Below are 22,359 nucleotides of genomic sequence, written 5' to 3' on the forward strand. Positions count from 1 at the left end.
TATGGAGAAATAAATTCACGTGTCCCTTTCACATGCTACTGCCTCACACGCAATAGCTGGAGTGTACTCTGTTGATACTCTAGGTGCCCTTGAGCGTTTTCGCCGAATCCTAAGACGCCCTTTATGGACACACCCATCCGTGCCTCCTGATTGGCTCATAGCCATCCTGAGTAACTCAGTGTTACAGCTCAGCTTGGGCATCAACAAATTCGACCGACATACAGGTATGGTCATGTCTGCAACTATAAGTGCGGAACGCCGTTTGCTCCTGCCATATGGCAAATGAGGATTTCTATGAAGGTGTCTATGAATGAAAATATCAATTGGAATGTCGGTCGGCGAGTAGGTCTACCTGATTTGCTAATATGAGGCAGTGGGACCTTCTGTTTCACTCGTATCCAGGTGGGGCTCATTAGGTTGCCCTACGTGCAACACCTCCCCTCCTTTCTCGGCACCAACGCCCGGTTCCGCTAAAAAGTTCTCGTGAATCTGTGCGGTTTGCCGTCTTTCAAAATGTTTTCTGCTTGCCGCGTAGCCTTTTCTGGATGTGCGGAGATTCGATACTGGGGTACAGAGCTGGAAGCTGACGATGCGATGGACGACCAACAGGTGGTCATCCTGCTCGCAGCTCGTCATTATTTAGCGAATCCGCAAACTAAAATCTTATATTTACCAACTCCCAGTGCCCTTCGGCTGGATAGACAATTAAATGCCAGAAAACAATACCACTGGTAGAGCGAGCAAGACAAAGTGCGTGCTCTGGAATGCCTTGTATTACTGCGCTGCCTAACCAGCCGCACGAAGACTTTGCCTCACCTTGTTGAGGTACAGACTATATTCTACTGTACTCACAATACACATAATGAGCATTGCTTAATGAAATTACCAGTCGCGCCTTCCTAGGGCTCCCTAGTATACTAATTTATACAGTGATGCTGTGTTAGCGGGGCCGCCTTTCATTGGGTCACGAATCGCATACCCAGGCAAAGGTCAGGGTGCACCCGTCCGATAATTGGTATAAGGACCATGATGACCGGACCCATATAAAAATAACGCTTGATTGCCTTAGCCCTTTCGAGCTCTGTTTCCTGCCGGCTCTCAGCGAAAGCTGTGTCTTAGACAGTGCACCGTCTCCTCACATCATAGATCCACTTCACATTCAGTGTCAACTAATGCTATCGATTGTTAACCAGTACAGAGAGTGCGCAAAAGTTAACCTTTGCGACACACCGACTGCGACGCCGTCCTCTGTAAACACCTTCATTACACCAGTCTGCAAGGGAGGCTTGGCGTTTTCCGTGCCAAGCACCCTGCTTCCACTGGGAACAGTCCCGTCTCCCAAGCAGTTTGGCTTTTTGCATGAGCTTCCAGTTCATAATAAAATAAGCACATTTTCCACAGCAGATTCCGTTGGCTTACTGGGGTCTGTCTTGGGCTACTTACGAAAGCGGGTTCCCTCTGGCGTTCCTTTCCTGTTCATCGTAGGCTGTAGGATGGTGCCGGTTGGCAGTGCCCTGGTCTCTCCGGAAGTTCCGAATTCCCTTACCTTTTGTTTTTCAGAAGGTGTAGGCTCTGTGCTCATCTTCTTAAGCCTAAGATAGTCCATTATTGCAGCCACAGCTGTCGGTTGTCATCATTACGCCGCTGCCCATCTTGCAACCGCCTGGCCTGTCACTATAGACCTCAAAGAAACGGCTAAATCAGCTGGTGGGCTATGTTTTTACATTAACAAGTAAACGCTTCACATATCTGGATATAAAGGTATACTGCCAGAAGCCCCTGCTTCAGGTCTTTCAATTCTTCCAAGGCTCAGTGCTCAGCTGAGCTTGGCATACGCCGATAAGTCAGGACTTGTACAAAAGCTCGAGGTCTAACAATACCTGCAGGCAGACTACTTCCTCTACATTAATGGAGCCATCCTTGCAGTGATTATCCTTGAAATAGACTTGCCACAAGGAAATCTCGTTTCTCTTCATCTAGGGGCCACAGCGAGGTAGGTTCCAAAACGGGCTAATAAATTCTTTGAGGAATCGCCTATTCTGGAGGCCATCATATTTTTCTTTCTCGTAGGAGACGCCTTATCGAGAACTTGTTGTTGGCTGATAAGCCGTGGCTTTATGCCAGCAGTGAAGCTACTTTAATCACATCAGCTTGCAGGCCGGCTTTTGCTGCGCCAACGCGTGTTACTCCACCGTCAGCTTCCCGTGCAAGGAACAATTTCCCCCTGAGTGCTGACAAGGAAATACAAGATAACCAAGTGCGAAATAAAATCTTTGGGGCCAGGCAACCGTTTTTTTCGAAAACCTCACATCCCATTGCATCGAGAGCCAGCGGGTCAGTGGGGAACTGATGTGCAAAGTCATGTGATACTATTAGCTGTGGGGCTCCATCTAAGGTTTTTTAGGGGAGACATTCGACTCGGAACTCGATACAAACGTAGTAGCGGGCTACTGAGCGTGTCTGAGAATGCTCCCGCCCTCCCTTGCTCGCGGCCCTCAGAGCTCCCGACACGGGGGCAAGGAAGCAGCTACGGTGCACGCAGCGCGCTGCAGGCACTCAGACCATTAACAGCTAGTTGCTCATAGCATCTGGTGCACTTGGTTATTTCTGCGTAGAGCTAAGGTTAGTCTGAGTTAGACTGAATACACAAGCAGACCAACTATCCAGTCCGTTTCCTACTAGCTCTTAGTAAAAGTGTTCTGGTATGTATGCTAACGCGCTACAATGCTAGATTCGAGGAATCTTGCGAGTTTATTGCTCGATGAACTGAGTGCTTGGACTGATATCCATGCCCTAGCCTATGAGTGCCCAACCTAGGGCTAAAATATCCAGTATATGCGTTGGTGATTATATCTGGGCTGGCTGCGCTTCATCACTTTCTCCTACACTAATTATGTGTCCACAAATGGTTGTTTTTGAATTGACTGGTCGTATCTACTATTTTTCTCGGACTTGATTCAAATCTAGGGCTGAAAGTTGTCAGCATCTGCTCTACCTTGCCACTGTGTAACTGCGTGCATATGCTCGGGGTGCTGTCAGCATGCGACAGCACGCAAATACGTTGTCCCTCTTCCCTCATGCTGGAGCTCTCTCGGAAGCGACAAGGAGAGGAACGAGTTTCTTATTACGGAGACTGGATTACCATTTTTAAACTTCTAACGGGCTTTAGACAGAGGATTTCCTTACTCAAACCCTTAATGGAACGCTACAGTGGCCTGCCAAACAGCTCGTAGTAAAGGACCAAAGTTCCTGTTGTATATATAGACGTTGTGTATGACTCTTTATTAAGCTAACATTTGAACTGACAATGCATTCTTTCCTTCCTTCCATAAAGTAGGGGATAATCATTGAAAGGGCAAAACTCAACAGGCCATGCATATGGACTCGCGCTGCGCCACATTTCGTTTAAGAGGAAAACGCTTCTAGGGAGGGTTCAAAATACCCAGCTATCATCTTCCAGCCTGTGTTCCTATCTTCATGCCGTTATTGGCCGTTCTACTATAACAGCTATTCTCGAGGGTGCAGTCGAGTCCAGGCCACCCTGTACTGGTTTTGTGGGGTTAGGGCGGGCTCGCCTGAAGCGTAGTATGGGGCGCATTTTGTCCAAGCTTGCCTTTACTTTATTGAGTTCTCGTATTCCGTCCAACCGTTACTATCGTCTGACTATGCTTGCCGTATAATGGCCCTCTAATTGAAACCCCTGGCCATCAGGTGGAGCGCTACGCAGTTGCATGCTCTAGAAGGGAATGCCACGATGTATTCGGCCGAGTCTGGTTGCACGATATTTTGATATTTCTCAAGCCATACTTCCATAATTGTAAGCAGTCGAATTTTTTTGGAAAAAGGCTGCGAGGTCCATGTAATTTTATTCAAGTGAATGTGGAAAATAACAACTCCACATGGCACTCGGAAAACTATCCGAGTGACGGGGAGCTTAAGCTTTATCAGAAGGCTCACATAGACTGGAATATCTTAAAGCGCCTGAGAATCTTCAACGTCTCTGGCTTTCTTAGCGCGAGCCCAAATGCTACGAGTAGTACAAGATGGCGACTGGAACTAGATGGTGACAAACCAGATGACTCTATCTTAAGAAGTTACGAGTCCTTGAGAGGGATATGTCAACTCAAATGCATATTGATGCACCAAGTTTGATGTATTGCCGTTCATTTTCATCCTGAAAAGGTGTAGTTAAAGGGCTAAAAACACTATGGTAATGAGGGCCCGCATATTTAAACTTGCTTTGGACATCTTGAGGAGCTCAACGCTAACAAAACGGACGGAAGCCTGCATTCCCATGGTCTCTAGAAACTAAATCTTAAAGGCCTCTTTCGAGCCTCATGTGTTTTGCCGTTGAGCGGTGCTGGCTGTTTCCCCCCATAGAAGGAAAGATATGCCACACAAGGAAACTTCCGGCAAAACCATACAAAGAGCTCGCTCTGGCAGGAGGCAAGCCATAGTTACGACCGCGAGAGGTCTGCCAACAATATTCTAAAGTTACCAATTACCATTGAGGTGGTACTTCAGTGAATACATAATTGACGGATCAGGGAAACGCGACGTCAGTGCGTGGCTTTTCCTATCAGATAGCCTTCAAATATGACATTGCAAAAACAAAGCTTTCATGGGTAAGCTTTGAAGTGCTTCATTAGAGTCATAATGCTCGTTATCACAGTTTGGTCACAAATCCCGAACCGTGCTGGACTGAGACCTGTGGTTTGGGTCTCTTAAGATAGCTCACGGGGGTAGAAGAGGGGAAAGTCATTGGAGGTCCATATCAAAAGATCTAGTATATCGACGGAGAGCTAGCAGATATCGTTTCGACAGCTCATAGTTGCACAGCTAGAGATTAAGCCAGCGGGCCGTAGGATATTTGAGGCCCACGCTCCAGCACCCCCGTGGATGGGCGCATGTTACTCTCCCTCTGCTTCTTTGCATGTTAAGCGGTCAATAAGAACTTAGGATTGAGTTAATTTAACGGCGTATCGTAAATTTCGTATGTGACCAATAACGGCACTACAGTGTGGGCGCTCTATGCCGCCCCACACCAGCGCCTGCCAGCGTGATTCATGCGGCTTCTATACCTGCAGTCTGATTCATTTCCTGATCCTTTACGCCTCACGCATTCATCATTAGGATCGTGTGAGGCTGACTGGAGGGCGCAGAGAAGGCCGTGTATGTACTCGGGTGGACATTGACAGTAGCCCGTGGGGCCTGAACGTCCAATGTAGTGTTGTCGTTCGGGCGATATGTTATGCGCTGACGTTATCAACTTTCCAGGAGTATTATTCTATCGGATCAGAGGCAGGGGGCCCTCCCGGAGTGGGCCGGAAGCACAAATCCTCATGGAGAGATGGGGGCCCCTCGAGACTCGGGCTCCCCCAGGGATCCTGAGAGGCCTCAGGCCCTGAATGGAGGGGGAGTTGCAATGTCAAGAGTAAATCCACCGGTTTGTAATGCCAGCATGCACGGGCTTCCTTCGACTGGAGCACCTGATGATCCGGAAGGCAACTCTATTGTCGAATTTGTGGCTTCTCGCGAAGCGCACAGCGGTGGTGGTTGTAAGGTGAGAGATGCGGTCAGCGGAATGTATGTGTTCCAAACGTTTCGGCAGCAGCTACAGCATCAATTGCAGCACGGCCCCTCTGGCGGCCGCCATCTCTCAGCGTTGGATGTTATCGATGTTCATGAGAGGGCTGAGCGCCATCGCTGGAAGAGAGTAAGGGCCGAGGAGGCTGAGCAGGAAAAAGAGAAGCAACAGAAACAGATCGGTAAGCGACTATTGCTGCTTTTCTTCATTTGTCTCTCCAGTAAACATTTGCATGGACCTCATCCTGCTGCGCGTCTCTCTGCTTCTCATCTTGAACTGAGAGCAGGTCGCAGCACACGTGCCCTGCTCTCTCTTGTTGCCAGCAGAATGTTGCGTCACAGTTTAATATAGTAGAGCAACATTTGCTCCCGGCTTCTTTCTCTGAGTTGTGGTGTGCACAGAAACCCAAGAGAGCAGCTTCTCGCGCCTCGTTGCTCACTTCCTACAGGGCGTTGAGGCTCGTGGAGAAGCACGCCAGCTGCTGACACACCTAAGTAGTTCAGCACCATCATTGCCTTTGCTAGTGCTGCAGCATGACAGTATCATACAGGAATTGCTGCTGCATCTGAGGAGTGATGCCACGTACAGCGTTGGGCTGCAGCTCATCCCAGCACTTGTAAAGGTACGCTAATACCCTTCTGTACAATTGCTTCTTTATTCTACTCTTTGCCTGCATGTCTATGCGACTGTTTCTTTCCATATCTAAATATCATACTGCTCTCTACGTTTGTGACTTTCTCTAGGATCTCCGATGGAAGTTTCTTGACCACTTCCAGTGTACGGTTGAAGCGCTGCACCTTCTCCTTTTCGACTTGGAAGATAGGCACGATGCTACCGGGATCCAGCAGCTCTTTACGTGTCTTTCTCAAATCTTCAGGTTTGCATCATGTAGCTGCTTAAATATAACTCCATGGGCTTGCCGTGAATTGATGCAAACAGCGAGCGACACATAAGAATCGTTGCTAAAATAGGTCAAGTGGGGTTTCTTGCCTTTCTTTCACGTCCGCTAAGAAATGCTTAATTGGGTGTTTATAATTAACTTTAGGTGAGGGTTGCATATTTTTTCCGCAGGTACCTCCATAAGTACATTTTAGCAAACATGGATGACTTCCTGGATATCATGCTGCCCCTCCTCCTGCATACCCCCCCTGTGGCTGCAGCTCAGAAGCACAAACAACAAGCATCGGAAGATAAAGCGCAGCAGCCGCACTCAAACCAGCACCAACATCAACCCGAGGGACAGGAACGCCATCCTCAAACACGCAGGGTTCAGGAGCCGCGTCAAAAGAGGAACCCTTCACGGGCGTTCCAGCGGCGGCCCAGCCGTCTGCAGAAGCAGCAGCAACATGTTGAACCAAAGATTTCAAGCAGCTCCCTTTTGACCGCTCAGGCAGTTGCCACGGTATTACGGAGGGCTGCACGAGAAGAGGATGCCTTCTATCATTGTGCCACATCTGTTGTGAAGTACTTTTCACTGTAAGTATCACAATCTGTAGTAACAGATAGGCTTCTAAAACTGTTCGTAGGCTTTGCAGAGTACCCATACGCTCTTGGAGGATTTACATGCTTGCTGGTTGGCTTTTGGATGTAAATGCAAAAACATACTCTGCAACGCTAGTTGCCTGTTTTGCATAGCTCTATTCGAGTTATTCTTTACGGCATTCGCATTGCCTATATTTCTGGCCCATAGTGAGACCTGCACTGATATGTGTTTTCGTGCGCTGACTTTGTCTAACTATAAATCCTCCAGTGCTCTGCTGTGGGGCGCCGCTCTGCAGAGTGCCTGCTCGGTATCTCAAGTTGTTTGCTGCCACGGCGTCTCGCATCTTCTTTGAGGCTATTCGGGGATTGAAGGAAACATTTTCGAGTAGCTTTGAAGGCCTTTCGTGCTTCCTCATTGCCAACGTGCTTATAAGGCAGCGATATACTCTTCCCGGGTCCGGCACAGCCTACGAGCCACCGCCTTTGAATATAGAGCTCTCTGAAGTACAGGCAGAGAACAACGGCAGCACCAGCAATAGCAGCAGTAGCTGCGGCAGCAGCAAGGTGTGCGGTCGGCTAGTCTACTTGGCCCAAGCCGAATCCGTCCGCCTTTACCTGGAGGAGGCACGCCAACATGTAGTTTCGACGGGAAGCCCGTCATCTGTTGCCCTGCAACGCATAGTGCTCCGCTTTCTTGCCGCTGCAGCGCATGCGGCAGTGCGTGAATCGCTGCTGTCAGAGCAAGGGCAGGATGATATTGCAGATCACGAGCAGCGTGACGAATATCCCAACGAGGCATTGTACTTGTTGACCTCTTCAGTATCCCCCTTCTTCACTCTTCATCCTTTTCGTCCATTGTCTTACTTCCCGTATTTCATGGGAGAGGAGGGGCTGCTGCCTTGTCGCGCTGCGACAGAGGAACCATGCGGTCGCCGATGTATCCCTGCACCCATGCTCCTTGGCTGTTGCATATTGTCGGATGCAGCAGCTTCCTGGTTTGCAGGGAGCCAGAGGAGCTCTGGAAGCTTTGATGACTATATTCAAAGCCTCCTGGAGGCCGTACAGCCGTTGTGTGTAATCTCTTTGGGGACCCCACAGGCGGGTAAAGTTGAACCAGTAGTTGTAGGAGCATCTGATGCACAGCAGCAAGAACCATTGGTGCCGTCATTGTTGCAGCCGCTGCTGAGGACGCCTTGTCGAAAGTCGGAGTGGACAGCATCCGCAGCTGTTGCACTGTTGTTGCCGTGCAGTCTCCTACGGCTCTGTGTGTGTGCCTGGAGGGCTCTCCCGGTCAGCTACACCAATGCAGTGACTTTGAAGGGCAATCCGTTACAGCATCTTCTACAAGCTGTTCTGGTTGTTCAGCGCTACCAGCGGCAGCAGCTAATGCTGAAGCGAGAAACACAGCTGCTAGATGAAGACTTGTGGCGCAGCGCTCTAGTCGAGCGAATGGCAGAAATAACTTGCTGCAGTTTGCAGATGCTTCTGCTCCTCCCTGGCCCCGTGGATGGTTTTGCCTCTCTTTGTCTTAGATATGCAATTGAATTTCTTGCAGGCCAGCCATGGTCACTGCGCAGTGCCGTTGGCGGGGGTCCTGAAGCAGTCCCGATTACGAATTGCGTCTCTTTAATGACAGGGGGGGTCACCATCGAGCCACTTCTTGTAAAGGTCTCTTATTGGAGATGGACAGCAGCGAGTTGTTTGCTTGCGGTGATTATGAAGTCTTTCGGGAGAAAGGGCGTTGCGTTGGGAACAGGCACGACTACAGCAGCCATTCGGCTCTTGCTACCCATTCACCTACACAGTTGTTTGAAAGGGACCTGCCTAGAGCTACAATATCTTGAAGCTTCCTTGGTCGCCTATCTTGAATATATTCGGACATCTGCCGGCAAGCTGGAGGGAGCTGTAGCTCCTGCGAACCTGGAGGAGTCCCTTGTTCGAGCATTTGCGGGGCTTAAGTGGTTATGGGGCCTTCAAAAGATGCTTCTTTACGCAGACGGTGAAGCTGTGGAACCTTCAGCTAGAATAAAGCTCTCAGTTGAGGCCACTGCAGCAGCCGTCCAGCTGCAAACACAACAGCAGAAGCTCCTTTGTCTTATCCTCGAGGCAGCCCAGTTATTATCTCCGAAACAGGAGTGTGCCAAATATCTAGAGGGGTTGATTCTCCTGTTCAGCCGTAGCTTTCTCACGTTCCTCGCCCTGCCTCGACTCATGGTTGGCCACAACGAAAAGGAGGCTCTTTATTGTCCTGGTCCCCCGGATTCGGTAGTACAAAGCTGTGTACGACGCGTAAGAGAAGTAGCCGCTGCATGCACTACTTCAACCAATGCAGTCTCCCCGCTTCACTGTGACTGCGCTGGAGCCTCTGCCACGATGCTGGCGCCCCTTTCGAGTGCGGAAATTGAAGGGGCATGTGGGCATTTAGATGCTGGTACTGGTCCAGTTTGTGGGGACATTTCCTCCAACGAACGGCATTCGCCTTCCACCTTGGCTACTGAAGAACAATGGGTAGAATGTTTGCTGGCTTTCCTGGTGTCCACGCTTACTACGTCGGGAGGATGTCTTTCATCCCGTAGGAGGGACTTCACAAGGCCAAACGCTCTTATCACAAGCCCGGCACTTTTAAAGAGCATTACCCTGTCGTTGAAACTCCTTAGAGCATATGCCCCTATTGAAGGAAGGGTCTCACAGCAGCAGCAATGGCATCAACGTGGCTTCTGTATGTTGGCGGTTAAAGCACTGTTGCCGAATCTATCATCTGGATCGCATAATCTGCGTTTATGGTCTTTGCGCTTTATCCGCGGGTGTGATCCAAAGATGCTTTTGTCATGCGCATGCTGTAGCGCATCTTCATATAGAGCCTGCAGGATGCAGTCAATTGTCTCGACCGCCGAAGAAGCGAACGCCGTTGTGGGAAGCCTTCTAGAACGACTTGAGGCCTTTGAGGAGCTTGAAGTTGATTTAGATACAGAACGCCAAAAGGTACAACTGCTTCACGCGTGTGCTAAGGAGGTGTGCTTCATCCAGGAGAAGATAGTTTCGGCGGAAGCAGCAGCAGCACGGGAAGATCAGGGTCAGCATTGCAGCGGTCTCCTGCTGTTGTTGCACCTCGCATATCGAGTATTGCTTGGAGGCCTTTCCGTCAAGTTCGCGACTGTGTGGCCGGAAGTGGTACTGGCCATCTCCGATTGCCTTGAAGCATTTCACGACTGCGTTCCTCCTAAATCCCAGTCTACCTTAGCTGGCGATGCCTGTGGCTCATCCTCTAGACTGAAGGATCATTCTGTCCCTCCAGAGCACCAGCAAAGGAATTTGGCGCTTTCCTTTATCTGGTCCCTGGTTGTGTCGGAGACACATAGGGCTCTATGGCAACTCCATCAAAAGCAGGAGCAGCCCAGCGACTGTACTCAACGTTGCAGCCAGCAGCAAGGTGCTGTTTCTGGTGCTCTCGGCAGCTGTCAAGAATGCGTTGAGAATGTGTGGCATAGTGCCTGTGTGAAGGAGTCATTTAAAGAGGAGACAACAGCCCTTGAGAGGCATTCGCATCTGCTGCGTATTTTGCAGTTCATTGGCACTCGCTGGGGCAGCTGCGCCTGTCCACGCGTAGGCCAGCAGCAAACGAAGCACAGTCAAGCAGTTGATGTGCAACCCTCGGAGACTACTGAGCCACAGGAAAACTGTCCACAAACAGCAGCAGTATGGAGACGCCACTTTGCGCAAGACGCTCTCCGATTTCTTCTAGTCTACGGATTGCACATTGCGGCGGGGCTAACTCGATCCTCTGATGGCATTGAGCAGACTGAGGAGAGCGAAGTAGAAGGCAGTATGGGTAGCTCTGGCGCAACGGAACAGGTAGAGCCTAGCGGGGGCTTCAGCGCTTGGACCGAGGATACTAATCGGTCGGGATGCACGGCCCTTCATGCTACACAGAGCCTGATCCCACGGGCACAGGACGTCATCCGAGCCATCCTTGTGCACGGAGAATTATACCTTCCTGTCGTTGGACAGCGCTTGTTAGGCCTACATATCGCGGAAGACTACGTGGCGGACGCGCGGACTAAGGAGATTGAAGCCCTTTGGTATAAGTTCTTAGTGGTCTGTGCCCAGCGGCTAATTGGCGTGCGAGACGCCACCCTTCAGATCCTTGTGCTCCGGGTGAGCGTATTGCCGAGGCTGTTGTGCACTGTTTACTCCCGGCACGAGGCCGAGCAAGCATTGGAGAAACATATTGGTCCACTTGGTGTTGTGCTGTCCTGCGCAGACTTTGACGCTGTGTAGAGAGCTGCAGCAAATTTTGAAGCCGTATTTAACGGTACTGGAGCAGTCGATCCAAGACAAGGGCGGGGTGCCGTCCGGTCTACTGCGACTCGTTCTTGGAAAAGATGATGCAGAGAGTCAACTTCTGCAGCCTTCAATGGAGACTAAAGACGATATCGTGTTGCTTCCTGAGCACCGCACATTTATGCTTCCGCTAATCGTGCGCCTTCTTTTAAGCAAGACGCAAGGGAAAATGTAAGCTCGACGTTACAACAACAGAAGTAGTACGGGGCCGCTAATTGTCTATCGTAGCTCTCCTGATAGTTGCCAAATGGGATGTCCTTCAGTCCTCCGCGTTTGTAGCCCACCCAGGATAATGCTCTATTTCATTTGACGCTCTAGTTAGAGGCTTGAATGAGGGCGCACGAGTTGGTTTGCAGTGCACCATTAGTTGTCCTACGATTCGTTGTCTCCTGTGGTACTTAGGGGGCGGGCTTCAGGAGCTGTTATGGCAAGTCGGCGAAGGATCTTTGGTCTGTTGAGCAGCCTCGAGGAAACGGAGATTACATTGATAGTAGCGGTGCTGACATTGCGGTTGATACGACTAACACCACTCCCGACAACTAGCACATCCGGAGGGTTACCACAATGCCCAACTAACCTGAAGCCCCTCGATGGCATGGAAAAGGAACGTGCGTTAGTGGATTTTATTTGTTGGCACAGTCGCAGAGCGCAAACCAGGGGAGCTGCTGGGTCTACTCTAATGCATGAACAAGGGGATCACCGATCAGACCAACTTACAGTAAATCTGGCACTCTCTGACCAAATTCTCCAGCCTGCATCGTGTACCCAGCTACATGGTTTACTCAAGTCTCTCCAGCACCTAGTGCAGATGCAGCGGCTCGTTCTACGACCAGTAGCACCTTATCTGGTGCTTCTTTTCGCGGAAGTATTGCGCCATCTTGTCCCTGTGGAACTGGGAAATAAAAGTACCGGAGAACTGCAGATGGCAGAAGTTGAGGACGAGCACAGCACCCAAGACGTAAAAGTGCCTAAACCTTCTATGATGGGTGAACCTGTCGAAGATCAGCAAAGTTTGGTTTCTGCCGTTGAAGGTGCCGCGGAGGTTGGTAGTAGTGTGCAAGTCACAGGCAGTGCACGTCACAAGAAACATTGCATACGTATAGCAGTAGATGTGTTGCATCAGCTTTTTACATCTTTCCCAGGTTTTGTTGATACCTGGAAGGTGTTGCTGACACCTGTGGGGCCAGCCTTGCAATTGCTTCTTTCTGCGGCGGTGGAGACGGGGGCAGCAGGTCATGCGACGGATGTGAAAGGTCATGACAAAAGTCCTGCGGTTGTTCGCTTTGTAGCTTCGTGGGCATGTCAAGCAGTAAGCTAGAAATTCCTGTTGTTCACCACATTTGCCGACACCCGTCCCTGCACAGGCTCTTGTTGGACGCACTGCTGATCGTTATGTAGCTACAGAAAGTGAACACACAGTGGAGGCTTCTTAGCGAGAGCACCATCGTCAGATAGGTTGAAATGTGCCGCTTGCGTTTCCCTTAGCACCTTGGTACAAACTGACATGGGCACAACTAGAGGATGTGCTCGTGGCCTTCTGAGGATGGTTTTGATACATGTTGCAGTTGTACATGTGTAGATGTGCATTCTTCATCTATTGGTGGTGCCAAACTCTGGGTGCCATCAAAATATCTGTTTGTCTACTTCAGGAATACTTCGTGCTGTATGAACAAGTTCTTCCACAGGCATTGCCCACTCTCTTAGGGGCCATAGGGTCTGCATCCGTGCTGCAGTATCTGCAGCGAAGCAAGCGCAGCACCACACCGTTGCTGGAGGCTGCTGTAGAGACAGCACTCCTGCTGTCCTTCGGTGGCCGCACAAAGGAGCAGCACGAAGAAGAGCTTCGGGTCGCTCGGCGGGAGTTTAATGCAATGAAGCAGGTGAATGAGCGAAAACGGCGGCGCAGAGGCTACCAGTCTTCCTCATCCGAGGAGGAGAGCGACCCAAATGCGAGCGACGCGGAGGGACAGAGTTTTGATGAAGGAGACAAGGAAAAATGCCTCAAGTCATTCAAAGAGGCTCACATGGCCCTGCAACGACAGCAGGAACGTCAGCAGCAGCAGGGCATGTGCGTGCTGCTTCCTCATATTGGCCTTTTGCTGCACTCTCTTGAGCTACTGTTGCGAGCGCGGAGTGGTGCGGCCATTGTGAAACCTCGCAAAGATGTGGATTTAAATGATGAGAGCATTTTCCCAATTGAGGAGGCTGCAGCGCCGTCCCTAGATCAGCCTACACAGGCGTCCCTGAACCGTAGGGAGAGAGCGCTGCTTGTAGGCTTCAAGGAACTGCAACTTCTTACTCGCCTTGCTTCATATGCTAGTGCTGATCAACATTTGTTACCTAAGGTGCATCAGTCAATGGAGCTTCGACCCTTTTGGCCTGAAGAACACGTTCCAACCGCAGCAAAGTTAATTCGTCTATTGCTTCTTTCCTTGCCCTTACGAGTCAGGTCTGGGGGTGCAGCGGCCCGGCAGCAGTTAACGTTATCAGCCATTCAGGGACTCTTACCTGCTGTGGCTCGGTGGCGGCAGGCCCTCGATTTCACCTCGTGCTCTAGCAACCACATGGGCGAGTTGCGCGCATTGCTTCATAGCTTACGCGTTTCATGCTGTGGTCTTCTAGAGAGCGCAGAGGATCTGCAGTGTCGCGCTGCGGCCTCCGAAGTACTCATTGGAACAGAACTTGCTGCATGCGGCTGTGAAGTAAAAATTGAAGACCTTTTAATTCGGATCCGCGGATATGTGCATAGAGAACTGGATGACTCAAGGCGTGCCGAGGAGGAAGAAGACAGCGAGCAGCAAATGTCCTCTCTTTCGTGGCTACTCCCAGGAGGTGCCCTTAATAGTAGCCTTCTCAAGAATGCCCTGCCATCTTTGCTCTTCCAGGATGGCGAACATGACGTCTTTGCCAGTTGCACCGATCTGGCGAGTGCTTGGCGTGTCTCTGTGGCCCTTGTGGTGGTGTGCGCGAATCTCCTCAGAGCAGGGGGCGGTGCAGCTCCAGACGAGCATCGGCCAGACGTTGACATGCAGGTTCTAGTGCTTTTGGCTTTAGTGGAGAAGTACCTGAACCCTCCAGCCCTTGCAGGGTGCCCTCAGCAGGATATCACAGACCGCAAAGTGTGTGATGAACCACAAACTCCTCTAGAAGTGCGCAGCATAGAGGCAAAGCAGGAAGGTGGCGAGCAATTCGAAGTAGCGATAGAAGAAGAGGGAAATGGAGAACCAGCTGCATCTACAGTGGAACTGTTGCAGGGCCCGCCAGCTACGGAGGATCTATCAGGAATAAAACCGCAAAGGCAGGCGAGGCCAGGAATGTACATCCCAGCCTCGGCGCTGGAACCTCTGCTACACCATGTGCTGTATCTTTTGTCCGACTGCTCTGATGACTTAGCACTTCAGCAAGTCGCACTGACCTTCATCCGTAAGGCAGCTGTTGCGCTTGGGGCCGCAGCGTCTGCCGCGGTGACCAGGAGGGCCGCTGCCCAGTTTGCCCCCCAGCTACAACAGGGAGCAGGTAGGGACGAGCAGGAAGAGGATTGGATTTATGCAGTTGGCATGCAGCATCATCTTGCCAGACTCATCGTTCCGCACCTTCGTCTGTTGCTAAGAAGCCTTCGGGAGGATGTCCAGCGGATGGCCCTAAGAGCATTGGATGCTGTTATAAGGACATTAGGGCCGGCAGGTCCCCTGCTGCCTCCCCTACAAGCGTCTAATGTTTCAGAAAATAGAGGTTCCGCGACATTGTTCTTCTCGGAGTCAGACGAGAAGCAAAGGAATATGCGGTTGCATTTGGATCTGTACGCGCTTCTCACTCCAACCAAGGTGACTCCTGCGGTGGAAGAAGCAGTGGCTCGTGCGCAACAGCTGGTGTCCAGTGGAGAGGCTTGTCAAGCTGCAGTGGCTGCAGCTACTGCTGCACGATTAGAGGCCATTGCTGGTGAGCAACAAGCTTCAGAGCGCGAGGAGGGAGGGGACGTTTTGCTCGAGCTGCTGCACATGCAGAAGCACAGGAGAGCACGAGGCCTGCAGCTCCTTTCAAAAGCAGCAGCGGCTCGGCGGCTCTGTCCTAATACGCTGAGGCACATATGCGTGCCAGTAGCCCTCTGGGCGCTTTTACAGGAAAGTGACTTAGGAAGTCTCCCAGGGAAACGCAAAACTTCAAGTGTACCCTCCCGGCATTCCAGAGGACACGCGGAGGCATTCAGCCAACAGATGGCCGAACAGGGAGTGGCCTGTCTGACGAAGTGCTGCAGGCTCCTCCCCCTCAAGTGTTGCACTCACACTCTTACCCAGCTTGTCTCCTTCCTGGTAAAAGTTCCGCAGCGTGAGGCGTTCATACACCGTGCAATTGCATCGACCCTTAGGGCTTTTCCCTTTGGTCTGTCCGATGCTGTGCATGAAACGCTCAGCCAGCCGCATCAGGCAGTTAATCAGGAGCAGGATGGTAGGGGTGCTACTCCTTCAAATTCTGACCCGTTGAAACGGGCAGAATCATCATATCAGGTTCACTTTCGAAAACAGGCAGGTACAGTAGGTATGCCTATTACGGGGGAGGCCGAGGACGAAGAGACAAGCACTGCATATGAAGTCAACGATACCGACGGAGCTACCGGAGTTCAAGTGCCTCATTGTAGTGCAGCGACGAGGTAAGACAGCCTGAATGCTTGGCCGCTGCTCGCTAGCTGGTGAAGCATGTGGCCTTTTATAGTTGTTTGCACTGCTCCCCCGGTTGTACCATTTTCTTGCTTCAGGAAGCAGAAAGTCGCAAGCTGCATTCGAAACGAGCTGATACCACTGCTTTATCGGCTTGCATTCGATAACAAAGTCAGGCGCGTGTCATCGAAAGGGGAGGCCAGTAGGGGCCCTGGTAAGGAGATGGACGGTCACGATGGGAAGACTTACGAGAATCCCGTAGTGCGCACGGAGCTTGTGGCTGTCCTCGCCCTTCTTGCACGGATGCTACCTCCTGACGAGTTCCACTTGCAGCTTCCCCGGCTTGTCCGTACAATTGCCTTCGCTCTTCGGTAAGTGTGTCATAAAGGCCAGTTTCCAATGAACAGTCAGACACTGACTGAGGACAAGAGCATAAGCCGTTGATGCCTGTTTCGCTAGCTGATGTCCGTTTGGCCCATACGTGCAGCCAAGATAGCCGTAGCAATGCTGTCGCGTGATGCCCTCGATGGAACACTTTATTTATCTGTCCCTTCAGCTGTGTGTGTGTGTCGTTCCTACAACAGTTCGCGTGAGCGTAGTGCGAGACGGGAGGCACGCGTGGCTTTGACACATCTTGCAGTCAACCTAGGGAGGCCATACTTTGCTTACCTCGTGACGGAGCTTCTGCGAACGAATGGCCCGAAAAATGAAAAGGATGCAGCAGCAAATCAGCAAGGATTCATACGGCCTGTTCTTCTGTACACGCTGCATGCAATGCTCAATGCACTCGTCCAGGACAAGAGTACAGAACCAGAGATGCTTCCGCCTCTAGCGGATGAAGGCGCGACGACAATCGATGCCCGACATTTTATCCAGCGGTTTGAGGCATCCGTACCGCTTTTGCTTCCTCTTATTTCAGATGTGGGGAACAGTCCCTTTCATTAGAATTGTGCCAGTGCCAGACAGCTGTTTTGCGTGGTTTTTGACAATTCATGGCGAGCAGTTGCCGTATTAGACGCGCAGAGTATGGTGTAATGTCAAGCAAGGGCATGTTGCCGTTGTACCGGGACACTTCGTCCCAATGCACCCGTAAGAGGGTGTTGTTTCTGTTGCTTTTCAGGAGATATGCCGTGTGGCAGACCCCGATTCTCTAGAGCAAGAGGAAAGCCGCCGGCTGCGATCCGTGCAGATAGAGGGAGAGGAAGCAGGTCCTGTTGACACATCCATAGTAACGCCGGACGACGGCAGCAAGCGTTCGAGGATAGAAGAGGCCCAGACACTGAAGGGGCCCCCAACGATGCTCCTGTTGGCAAAGGAGAGTAGCGCAGAATGTCTTGGCACACACTTGCTTCCATTTTTACTTGGCCTCCTCACAGGCTCTTCCTGCAGGGGCGAGGGATGGAATCGAGGCGCGGCCTTCTCGAACAAGTATGTCAACCGCGCGGAAGATTTGCTTTTGCATTTTGTTTTCGGCTTGAGCCGAAACAAATATATATCTCCGGAATGCAAGCTACGAACAACGAAGAAACTACTCATCCTCACAGTTGCGACCCTGCAGTTCCCCCTACTACACCCTATTCTGCAGGCCGAGCGCAGTCTAGACGAATCCTTGTATTTGCTCGCGTGGCAGCACTTGCTGCTGCTTGAGCGCAAGAAGAATGCAAAAGCTCTTCACAGGACCTACACGTCCAGGCAGTCGCCTGGGGAATTGAAGGAGTCTGAAAGCGCGGCTACATCTGCAAGGGTAGAGGAAGCCAACGACGAGCAAACTACGGCGCCACCCTCCTTGTCGTCAGTCCACCAGGAGGATCTCTGCGCGCTGCGGCGTTTGTTGCTGCCAGAAAGGGAAGGAGAAGATATTGACCTCCTTGTTCAGCGTGATACAGTAGCAGGACTTACGTCCTATCATCGAGGAGACTTGGCTTCTCAACACAGCAGGAAGTTACTGGTGTCTTTGATTCAAACTAGGATGGAACGCAGAGTCACCTTACAGCCTGGAGCAGTTACAGGACGTTCACTCGCGCAGGCCACACGCAACAAAACGGCTCCAGGCGGCGGGGGGCTCGACCTCTCCACGCGAGCTGCGGTGCTAGGAACAGCAGCCTTGCGTCTTCTTCATCTCACACTTCGAGCGGTTAAAATACCACTAAGGAAGTACAGGGAGAGACAGCTTGGGACGGCTCCACTACGCGACGCGGCCCATACTAATGCAACAGGAATGGACGATGGGGCTCTGCAGCGGTGTGTAAATGAACTCGATGAGCTTGCATTGGAGGTAGTTTGCTGCTTCAGTTGCAAGGTAACGAAGCTAGTCTCATGGGGGGCCCGTTGCTTATTGGAGCTATTGGCGTTGCGTTTACCTCGTCTTGACAATCGTGGAGCCCTCGTGGCGTATTTGACAATGCGGGTCTTTCACTCCTGCGGCAATGGCACCAGCGTATTGGGGGCTCATTGCTACACTGCTCGCTCTGAGCTGCTCCCAGTCTCTACCAAGCTCCTAGCTGTCCTTCTGCTGCAGCCGCAGGCTGCAAAGTGGATGGACACTGCATTGAATCCGTCACAGCACATTGGTGGGGACATTCTTAGGTCCCTCTTGCGCGAGCAGCTGCGCATATTACCTTGGAGATACCAAACCCGGCAGCAGCGTGGCTGGCAGGATCGAAATGGCGCAGCTGTTTCAGGGGCATCTAAAGCAGATTCAGGATTTAGTGTAAGTCTAGCTGTGACGGAAGAACAGATACAGGCCGCTGGTCAGTTCTTCCTAAAGGAAGCGCTCCTGGCGCATATTTCTTCGTCTTTGGAGGACAACCATCTGCAGCTTTGTGCTCTCTTCCTTCTTAAAAGGGTGGTATTGCAGCACTACAAGGACCTTGCAGGTAGTGCTGCACGCCGCGCCATTGAGGAGTCTCAGCAGACTGCAGGTACAATGGATTCAAAGGCCTTGCAGCGCCATGCACAGAAAAAGCGCCGCAGGGACGCTAAAGAGGTAGAGAATGGGCCTACTCCGGGAGAGCAACACTCTACAGCAGCGGTAGAGCTGCTTCCATTGGTTTACGAGTGTGTTGACCGCGTAGCCCGGGTCATGGTGCAACATGCTACAGCTTCAGCTCTCAGTCGAAAACTCTCAAACATCTGCGCTGATGTTTACGTCTCATTTCTTCTTAACTTCCCCATGACGCCGAAGCTCCAGCAGAGGCGCGTTTTCTTTTTATTCCAGCAGCAAAAGTTTTCGGACGTCTACGGCAGAAGAGCGGCCATCTGGGCGCTTCTTAAAGTAGTGGTGAGCTGAGGCTCTGTGACAGCAACATTTACAAACAAAGGAAGATGCGGATCTTTCCTTTGTACAAAATATCACTAGCTGTCATGAGGGCTGATAATATAGGCTGGCATCTACAAATTTTTTGCCGCATTTCCACTAACTGCGTATTTGTTGTGCACGTGCGTCTGAGCAGCTGCGCTTCCCGGCGGAGCTCTTCCTAGAACGCTATGCCCAAGTTGCGTTGTTGACGTGCTGCTCAACCCTGGCCACAGAAACAGACCACGAGGTCTATGCGATGCTGCAGCAGGTCGTCGGCGAAGTGTTGAAACTCACTGAGGTAGAAGAAGATCGCATATCAAGCCTCCTTGGTATCCTCCAGACCACATCAAAGTATGGCACACAGAACTGCTCACCAATAAACGCTAGTGTTGCAGCTGGACGTGCGCTTGAGTGCTGCTGGTATAGCCATGATGTCGTGAACTGTCATTTTTCCCTTTGAACTTGAACCTTGCGTAACTGCCAGTTTCCTGAAACCTCATGTATTTTGACGATGAGACCCTATGGCGTCTCCTCTTCAATCCTGTGATGAAACTTGTGCGTAGGGTTTTCTTGCTCCCACGGACACAGCATTTGATGGCTCTTCTCGAATTTTTGAGTGTATTTCTCTCACACGTGTCTAGAGGCGTCCCGCAAAATGCCCTGGCCTCCTTCCTTCCAACAGTTCTTGAGCTCCTGTCTGGTATATCCTTTTTGATATCTGGACGGCAACCCCTACAGTTTCCTGACGTGTCGGAAGACTGGCGCTTGCTCTACAAGACTCTTTTGGTGGTTGAAAAGATTATGGCTGCTTCTGGGCTCCCCTTAATGGAAGAATCGTTTGCACAGGCTGCAAAGATTTGGCAGAGCTCTGGGTGCGAGAAACTACGTGCACTTGCAACGGCACTAAGTGTTGATGCCGAGGAGGCAGAGATTAAGGCGCTACAAAGGCAGAATTTAGAGGCCTTCATTGCTACACTGGACCTATGGGATCCCCCTACGGAAAATCCGAAAAAGCGGCGTACCAGCCCCGATACTACCCTCCAGATGTCACCGCAGCAGCAACAGCAAGTCGTTACCGGGCTGTACGCAGCACATATTTGGACGGAACTTTCGGGATCTGCTTTACGTCATCAAAATGCATGGGTGCGGTGCTCGGCTTTGCGAGCCGTTGGCCAGTATTTGCAGCAGACTCCACTTACTTCTGGGCGGCAAACCGGAATGCCGATATTGGCATTACTTGCCGTTCGTAGGTGTCCCGAGGATAAACCTGTTTCGGCAGCTCATTCCTCCCCTCTCACACAGTTGGGATTGACTCTTGGGCAGCATTTTGGGAAAGATTGCATGCTTGAGAGACACCCCCGTGCAGGACCGTATGCTGTAGCCGCTCTCATCGCATGGGCCCAACTTGCCTTTACCGTACCACAGCTCATGCCTGTCACCCGAAAACCCCGCACCGAAATTCGGCTCAAGTTTCGAGTGCACGAAAACAAAACTTTTGGTCAGCGCATGCAGGAGTCTCTGGCGAAGGATGAATCGGGGGAGCGGGACACATTGCTCCTCAAAGAAGCAGACGAGCACCAACTTGGCGAGGTCAGCGACAGTAACCCGGGTGAAGCCACTGCTTACTGCAGTGCTGTAGCTAGTGACCCACTAGGCTCTTGTCATGATTCTACTGAGCAAACTGATTCAAATACGGTTTTCGATGAGGATGCAGAAGTACAGCCCGTTACCGAGGCTGCAGGAGCAACTGCACTCGTTGGCGTAATAGAATCAAAGAACTCTTCTAAAGACAGCGCACCAGATGGGGATGCAGATGAAGACAACTCTTCATCTGGCATTAACGAAGAGGATATTGAGGAAGAGGTGGAAGCCAACGAGGTGGAAAAGTGGGTGATGGACGAATTGCAGCTCGAAGCGTCACAGGACTGCTCCAAAACATCTGCAGCAGGAGCAGGCGCTAGATCACCCTCCTTGCGGAAATTGCCGTGGAATGTATCATTTTCTGAACGGGAAGAGACAGATAAGACTAATGCTTCCTCGTTGGTGGCAAAGCTGCATCCCTTGGTGTTTCTTGTTGCAGGACTGAGTCGGTGGCTGCGCGTACACCTGAGCCGCCTCGGTTATAGCGGCGGCAGGATAAAGGAGACGGACGCTGCTCCAGGAACCGTTGTGCGCGTTGCGGGAATCCTGACGTTTTTTGGCACTCTATTGAAACTGCTGCCCCTCGCAAAGCTCCAGAACGCCTCCGAAGGACCAAAACCAGCGTCGCAGTTAAGCGTTGTTCTCCACGAGGTTCTGCGCCACATTGCCGATGCAGCATATCGCTGTTCAACGCTTCAGACTGAAATGGCAGCAGAATCCGTGTTGGCCCAGCTTCTAGATGACGAGGCGTTGTTTAAGGGGGACACGGGAAAACAGCTAATTGGGGACCCTTCATCAAAGGGGGATAGCCCGAGTCTTTGGGACTCTCTCCGTGGTCTCACCCCCGTTAAGCAGCTTATTGAAGTTGCCACAGGAGGCGCGGCAGTGCTTCGCCGGATGGAGCAGCTTCTAAGAAGCAACGGCCATGAGGAGACGTACCGTCTATTGCTTGCAAAGACTCGCCAATGCGTCTCAGCAAAGCGAGCAATGCGCAAGCTGAAGGTGCAGCAAACTTTTTTGCAGAATCCTCAGGCTCACGCTCAGCGGAAGCGCAGACGGAACCAAGCCAAAGTCAATCAAAAGAAGACCAAGTTAAGGGACGCTATCCTTAGGCGCAAAGGGTTTGTCAAGCGGAAAGTGCGGGCAGAGTAATGCTTGTGCAGCTAATCTGTTGATGTGTTAATGAGCAAAGTTTTGTTCCTATGATATGCAAATGATATATTGGATGGGGAACCGAGTTGGTGGAAGATGACTGCTGGCTTATCATCACATTCCTTTTACCATAGCTTCCCAGAGGTATTGAGCCCCTGTTGCAGCACGCCACTGCGGCTTAGCCTTCGTGGCTCATTGCTTCT

General features: G+C 51.3%; 1 protein-coding gene across 1 annotated transcript; it reads left to right on the forward strand.

Moving 5' to 3' along the window:
- The first annotated feature begins 5,350 nt into the window (after positions 1-5,350).
- LOC34624004 lies at positions 5,351-22,156 on the forward strand. The gene is made up of 13 exons (XM_026338175.1): positions 5,351-5,768; positions 5,989-6,209; positions 6,331-6,464; positions 6,659-7,063; positions 7,366-11,224; positions 11,331-11,581; positions 11,813-12,719; positions 13,060-16,058; positions 16,164-16,436; positions 16,650-16,986; positions 17,186-19,345; positions 19,518-19,714; positions 19,927-22,156. The coding sequence occupies exons 1-13, from the start codon at positions 5,351-5,353 to the stop codon at positions 22,154-22,156; spliced, it is 14,391 nt and encodes a 4,796-aa protein (XP_026193960.1).
- The last annotated feature ends 203 nt before the right edge of the window (positions 22,157-22,359 follow it).

Source organism: Cyclospora cayetanensis, unplaced genomic scaffold (genome assembly GCF_002999335.1).
Source record: "Cyclospora cayetanensis isolate NF1_C8 unplaced genomic scaffold, CcayRef3 CcayRef3_contig_238, whole genome shotgun sequence".
NCBI classification, from domain to species: Eukaryota; Apicomplexa; class Conoidasida; order Eucoccidiorida; family Eimeriidae; genus Cyclospora; species Cyclospora cayetanensis.